We start from the raw sequence: 7,089 nt of genomic DNA, 5'->3' as shown, positions 1-7,089 counted from the left end.
GCTTTGGTTTGCATATCTTATTCTCTTTACTTACATTTAGCATCTATTGCCTAAACAACTAGTATTGAAATAAATCACATATTTTTAGAACCACAAAATCAAATATAATTGTATACCATTTTCAAGGTAAACATGTTGTAAGTAATTGTAGCTAAATCCCTTTTTTTGTTGTAGTGCTTGGAAATTCCCCTTTTCTTATTAGGAGTCTTTTATGCATTCAATAATTTTCTTTTTCAGATTCAATTTACTTTCTAACTCTAATTGTTAGAATCGGTAAACTAAAAGAAGATGTCTGAAAATTCAAACGAGTAATGACAGGTAGTCAAAATTTGAAGTGATAATACTTTAGAGATTTGCGTGTTAGTCCTCTCAATGCGCTAAATTGTCATTATAGGCCTAGTTGTAAAACTGTTAATTGTAAAAAGTGTCAAAGTCTTTATTAGTTTTAAATCACACGTTAACAAAATGAGAATCTGTCATGTTTCTCATTTGCCAATTATACTGGCAAAATTTTGTTCTGGCATTTGAACAAGTAGCACCTTGTTTATTCATTATTTAAGATTAGGTTTGGATAATCAATAAATCAAAAGAGAATCACGCCTTAGTCTTCTTCTCTGTATTTTTTTATATTCCTTCAATAGAATATAAGCAGTCTCTTGCGTAGTCTCCTCAAACTCTTTGGTTGTCTTTTGGAGTACTAAATTGCTATTTCAGCACGTTTTTTTCAATTTTTTATTACTATTACGTTAGTGGCGTGGTAGGGGCGGAGCTGGCTTATTAGTTCCGGGTTTGAACTTAGTAGTTTTTATTCAAATTTTTTATTTGTCTTAAAATATATATTAAATATATATAAATTATTAATTTAGAATTTTAGAATTTCGCACCCAAACCAAAGAAACTCACCAAGTTGGTTTTCTAATTTCCATTTAAAATATTGTCCAAGGCTAAAGATTCTTTCTCCTTAAATAGTCAACTTCAGTGGTTCCTCTTCATTTCATAGCTCAATCTTTCTTGTTTGATTCAACCATGGTGAACCAATACTCCTACTCATTCTCTTCCTACTTCTACTTAGCTGTAGCACTGTGTCTTTTTCCAATTTTAATCAAATATTTTTTCCATCAGAGAAGAAATCTACCTCCAAGTCCATTTTCTTTTCCAATAATTGGTCACCTTTACCTTCTCAAGAAAACTCTCCATCTAACTCTAACATCCTTATCAACTAAATATGGTCCTGTTTTATACCTCAAGTTGGGCTCCATGCCAGTGATTGTTGTGTCCTCACCATCTGCTGTTGAAGAATGTTTAACCAAGAATGATATCATATTCGCAAATAGGCCCAAGACCATGGCCGGTGACAAGTTTACCTACAATTATACTGTCTATGTTTGGGCACCCTATGGCCAACTTTGGAGAATTCTTCGCCGATTAACTGTCGTTGAACTCTTCTCTTCACACAGCCTACAGAAAACTTCTATCCTTAGAGATCAAGAAGTTGGAATATTTATCCGTTCGTTATACAAATTCTCAAAGGATAGTAGCAAAAAAATCGATTTGACCAACTGGTCTTTTACTTTTGTTTTCAACCTTATGACCAAAATTATTGCTGGGAGACAAATTGTGAAGGAGGAAGATGCTGGCAAGAAAAAGGGCATAGAAATTATTGAAAAACTTAGAGGGACTTTCTTAGTAACAATATCATTCTTGAATATGTGTGATTTCTTGCCAGTATTGAGGTGGTTTGGTTACAAAGGGCTGGAGAAGAAGATGGCCTCAATTCACAATAAAAGAAATGAATTCTTGAACAGCTTGCTTGATGAATTTCGACACAAGAAAAGAAGTGTTTCACAATCTAATACTACTGTTGGAAACATGGAGAAGAAAACCACACTGATTGAAAATCTCTTGTCTCTTCAAGAATCAGAGCCTGAATTCTACACAGATGATATCATCAAAAGTATTATGCTGGTTGGTATCCTGTTATTTTGGCCTTCTTCTATTAGAAAAATAAAAAAATTAAACTTTCATCTAATTTTGATGTGACTGCTTACATTTAGAATAGATATATACTCTTATCATGTGGACTTCTTTTCTCTGTTGTCACTTTCAAACACTTGAATTCCATGTGCATCTCATCTAGGCTTGATTAGTCAATGCTTGTCTCTTAAGGTAGATATTCAAAATTAGTGCTTTCATTTCATTCTTTTTAATTGGTCATTTCCCTCTGTTTAGATTATTATTATATAGTAGTCATTTTGATAGATGGTGCACATATATTTTCTGATGAGTGTTGTATGTGGATGAACTTTCTACTCTTCTCTAAAAGTTTATTTATTCTTATGTGAACAGGACCTATTATAATTTAAGGTAAAGAATTGGCATATCAGAGTAGGAGCAAATTCACTTTGATGCATGATTGCATTTGCTTGGCAATAAGCAGCCTAATCTCGACTTGTTAGAACTAATTTTAATAGGGGTGACAAATGGGTTGTTTTGACTGTTTTTGGGTTGGTCAAGATGGGATGACTCATTAAATGAGCCCAACCCTGTTCAAATTTCATCCGGGTCAAGATGGGCTAAACAATAGGTTGTAACCCAACCCATCCAAATTGACCCAAATCTTTGCAATATTCCCAACTTTTAAACAAGTATGTAAAAGTTGTCATGTGTTTTGGAGTAAATGTCAATTTTTGCCTAATGATTTCTTTCCTCAGTTTAAATTTAGAACTTTATTTCATAGTTATTTATCTTATAATACTAACAAAGATCTGAATAATAAAAAAATAGTGAAATTAGAACTTTCTACCCACCCCAATCCACCTCCTACCACCCCAACCCGCACCTACGCCCGTACCCCCTACCCCTATTCCCAACTTTTAACAAATGAATATTTTTTATGATGTAGAAAAAATATTTTCTTTCGTTTCAACAAAATAAGTATTTTCTTTTCGTGATATAGAAAAAGTATTTTTTTTTTCACAAAATGAGTACTTTCTTTTCATGTTGTAGAAAAAGTAATTTCTTTTATTTTTAAAAAAAAAGAGTACTTTTTTCATGATGTAGAAAAAATATTTTCTTTTTCACAAAATGAGTATTTTCTTTTCCTGTTGTAGAAAAATATTTTATTTTATTACTACAAAAAGAATACTTTCGTTTCATGCTGTAGAAAGATATTTTCTTTCATTTCGATAAATGAGTATTTTCTTTCCATATTATAGAAAGAATAATTTTGTTTTGTTTCGACAAGAAAAAGTATGTTTTATTTTTAGTTATGAAGCTCAAATCTCAATGTTGTTCTTATGAAAAAAAGTAAAGCAGCACATTAGTTCCTTTTGATTTGTGTGAATTTTTTTTAAAAATAATTGAATTCTTGAAGAAAATAGAATGTTGAAAACGTTGGGTATTTGGGAGGAAGAAGTGAGGGGGAGGGTCAAAGGAAACATGGGGATTTGCGTTGAGTGAGTTGAGAAGAGTAGCATAGAAAATTATTTTCCTTCAAAATATTTTCGATTCTCTAACCAAACAATAGAAAATATTTTTTTGAAAAAAATTTTCACTCGCCAATCATACATGAGAAAATAAGTGATAAAATTACTTCATATCAAACATATCCTTAGAAGCTTTAAAAGACAATTGCTGTTCATGGGTCAGTTTGGGCTTAAATCGTGGGCTGATTTGGGCTACAGAAAACAAATGGGTTTAGTTGGGTCGTGCCAAAACTTATCCCATCATTAAATTGGGGTTTTGACACAGTAACCCACAAAAACAAAACTATATACCCTTGTCTACCCATTTATTTTTCTACCCATAAATTAATTACATTTCCTACCCATAGTAGGGTTTGTGGGGAATTTTCTTTATTCTCCAATTCTTTTTTATTTCTATGCATATTTTCTCCTTTTCTTTTTTCTTTTTTTTTTCTTTTCTCCTTTTCTTTTTTCTCTTTTTCTTCTTATTTTTTTCTTTTTTCCTTTTCTAATTTCATTTAACTTCTTTTTTTTATATTCTTTTTCTCTTCATAATCTAATTCATTTACTGTTTTTACTATTTTTTATTATTCTTTTTTTATATTATTACTAAAGAAAAATCAAATTGTGTACCAATTAAATGTAGCTAATACAACCAAAAAAATATTAACTAACATATGATACCAGTATAGTATATAGCTATACCAACATGGTATACAATTGTACGCAATGAGTTAAAAAAAATTAATTTAATTATTAAACTAAAATAATATCAGTTGTCAATAAAAAATTTAAAAAATTCTAAAAGGATCTAATTGTAAGAGTATACTGTTACATCATATAGCATACTATAATTTTTATTTATTTATTTGCATTTTCAATTTGCCCCTCACGCTGGGTAAAAGCTTAAAACAAATTAAAAGGGAAAAGGGAAGTGAATTTACGGGTAATAAGTATACTATTATAGTATATTGTATACTATTACAGCATATTGTTACAATATCTTGCATATTATTACAGTATACCATAATAATATATTTGTATGCTATAATGGTATACTGTTGTAGTATAACTATATACTCCTATAGTATATTAGTATACTGTAGCGGTATACTGTTTTGTACATTATAATAGTGTACTGTTGCAGTATAGCTATATGCTCCTACAACATATTGTATACTGTAGTGGTATACTGTAGCTGTGTTCTTCTTTCGATTTTCAACTGAAAATTTCGATCTCAATCACCTCAAATCAGGTCCAAATGCTATCAAAAATTTCAGTATGAACTTCTAGAAGGTACTATAAGCAATATTTAACAGCACCCACTTTGAATCAAACAAAAAATCTTCAAAAATAAAATTGAGCTTCAAGCCCAACAATGGTGGATATTCAAATACACACAAAAATTTAGATTTGGGATGTAATCTGCTCTTGTACTTAATGAAGTATCCAAACCATGGCTTTGTAAGTTTTGTCCACATGTAATTCTGATCGCATGGTTCATGGAAACTACTCAATTAGAGAAAGGAGGAAGGGGCCAGAGCCTAGTTCAATTTTTTCAAATAACCTCGATTGCGGTTATCAGTTGGTCACCTTCGTATGCTAAAATTCTCTTGTACATAACAGTGATTATTCAGAGAGAATCTGTATCCAATCTTTATTTTAGTAACGCTAAGCTTTTTGTGATTGAAGCCTTGACTCTGGGAACAACTAGCGGGTAAATAGTTTGGGGAGTATGGGTAGGAGTAGTAAATAGTTTGAGTCTGGGCATTAAAGGGTAAATAGTTTAGAATTAATAGGTATAAAATGAGATTTTCTCCATTAAATTAGCTCATGCCCAACCCATTAAAACCTGGATGGGTCAAATGGGTTTGTGCCACTTTATCCACCCCTAAATTTAATTCTAATTGTCCTTTGTAAAATGGTAAACTTCGCCTGTATTTCCGAGATAATACATGAGCACTTGAACATGAAGTCCGACTAATATATTATTCAAATGTAAATTGTATCTGTTAAAATAAAAGGTAGATCCTTTAATTTTTTTATGAAGGCTACATTTATTTTGTTGCAGGTAGTTTTTGTTGCAGGAACAGAGACCTCATCAACAACCATCCAATGGGTAATGAGGCTTCTTGTAGCTCACCCTGAGGCATTATATAAGCTACGAGCTGACATTGACAACAAAGTTGGGAACAAGCGCTTGCTGAACGAATCTGACCTCAACAAGCTTCCGTATTTGCATTGCGTTGTTAATGAGACAATGAGATTATACCCTCCGATACCACTTCTATTGCCTCATTTTTCAACTGAAGATTGTATTGTTGGAGGATATGATATACCAAAACATACAATGCTATTTGTCAACACTTGGGCCATTCACAGGGATCCCAAGGTATGGGAGGAGCCTGATAAGTTCAAGCCAGAGAGATTTGAGGCAACGGAGGGGGAAACAGAAAGGTTCAATTACAAGCTTGTACCATTTGGAATGGGGAGAAGAGCGTGCCCTGGAGCTGATATGGGATTGCGAGCAGTTTCTTTGGCATTAGGTGCACTTATTCAATGCTTTGACTGGCAAATTGAGGAAGCAGAAAGCTTGGAGGAAAGCTATAATTCTAGAATGACTATGCAGAACAAGCCTTTAAAGGTTGTCTGCACTCCGCGCGAAGATCTTGTCCAGCTTCTATCCCACCTCTAAGGCAATTTTTCTATGCCAAATGTAATCTTCTCTACCCACTATGCTCACGCATATGATTTTCACGCTCTTTACAAGGGAATTGTCACTTTTCTGTGTTGCTAGTTTGTGAAAATTTAATCAACAATGGATGATAAATAAGAAAATAGTTCCAAGGTTATGTTAAAAAAGAGTAAATGCCGAAGAGAAGAATCTATTACAAGATGTTTTACTTTCTCTTAGTAGTATTTGGTGTCTTGAAAAAAAAATGTTGAATCTTTGATCTGACCAGGTAAATCTCATATTCTCTAGCTTTTGTTGAACTGAGCATAATTGAGTATGAATGTGTTTCGATGATTGACAAACTAGGATCAAACATAATAAAAAAATCAGGTTTCTTGGGCAGGATACTATGCTACTAAACTAATGAACATATATGATATGCAGATGACAAGAGAACCATGTTTGTAGCTGATAACGTGGAATGCCAATTAGACACGTGAAGAATGAACACGCGCACAAGTTGAATTACGAAAAGAAGTCAGTTCGTGCATAACAAGAAAGATATTAGCCAGAGGAATTCATGTGCTAAAAGTATTTCAATAAATAAGGAATTGCTTACACGGAAGGAAAAGGTTGAGGATGTGGAAACAATAAGGAAAACAAATGAAATTAGAAGTAGATTTTTCTTCTTAATTGAAATATTCTAGGTTTTGGAGTATTTATTAAAGAAGGAATTCGGCCACCCTCATACCAATATAAGGAGACATATTGCTTCCGTTTATAACTAATGTTATACAGACAAATCAATTGCACAGACAAATCAATTGCTTTGCTCTTGGCAGTAGAAATTATGGCAAGAAGGTGCTCTCAAAGTATGCTGCCCAACTAAAAAAACATATTCCTGAAGATGAAGATGACCACTTCTTTAGTTGTTAGGTGGATAACTAGATG

At 32.5% G+C, this 7,089-nt stretch overlaps 1 protein-coding gene across 2 annotated transcripts; it reads left to right on the top strand.

The window, feature by feature from the left end:
* Window positions 1-898: 898 nt before the first annotated feature.
* LOC109219682 (isoflavone 2'-hydroxylase-like) lies at window positions 899-6,880 on the top strand. Of its 2 annotated transcripts, XM_019384157.1 has the most exons (3): window positions 899-1,965; window positions 5,536-6,180; window positions 6,583-6,880. In XM_019384157.1, exons 1-2 carry the CDS (start codon window positions 1,027-1,029, stop codon window positions 6,157-6,159), a joined length of 1,563 nt encoding a protein of 520 aa, XP_019239702.1. In that variant the 5' UTR covers window positions 899-1,026; the 3' UTR covers window positions 6,160-6,180; window positions 6,583-6,880. The 2 variants fall into 2 exon arrangements, with proteins under 2 accessions (XP_019239702.1, XP_019239701.1); XM_019384156.1 differs by lacking the exon at window positions 6,583-6,880 and having other exon boundaries at window positions 5,536-6,458.
* Window positions 6,881-7,089: the final 209 nt, after the last annotated feature.

This window comes from Nicotiana attenuata, unplaced genomic scaffold (genome assembly GCF_001879085.1).
Source record: "Nicotiana attenuata strain UT unplaced genomic scaffold, NIATTr2, whole genome shotgun sequence".
Classification (NCBI taxonomy): domain Eukaryota; kingdom Viridiplantae; phylum Streptophyta; class Magnoliopsida; order Solanales; family Solanaceae; genus Nicotiana; species Nicotiana attenuata.
Note: the sequence above shows the minus strand (reverse complement) of the source record. Positions and strands in the feature narration are given on the sequence as shown.

Bases quoted from the DNA above. Each gene is read 5' to 3' on its own strand.
- LOC109219682 (XM_019384157.1), top strand. From the start codon at position 1,027: ATGGTGAACCAATACTCCTACTCATTCTCTTCCTACTTCTACTTAGCT. The intron at 1,966-5,535 runs GTTGGTATCCTG...ATTTTGTTGCAG, and splicing joins TCATCAAAAGTATTATGCTG to GTAGTTTTTGTTGCAGGAAC.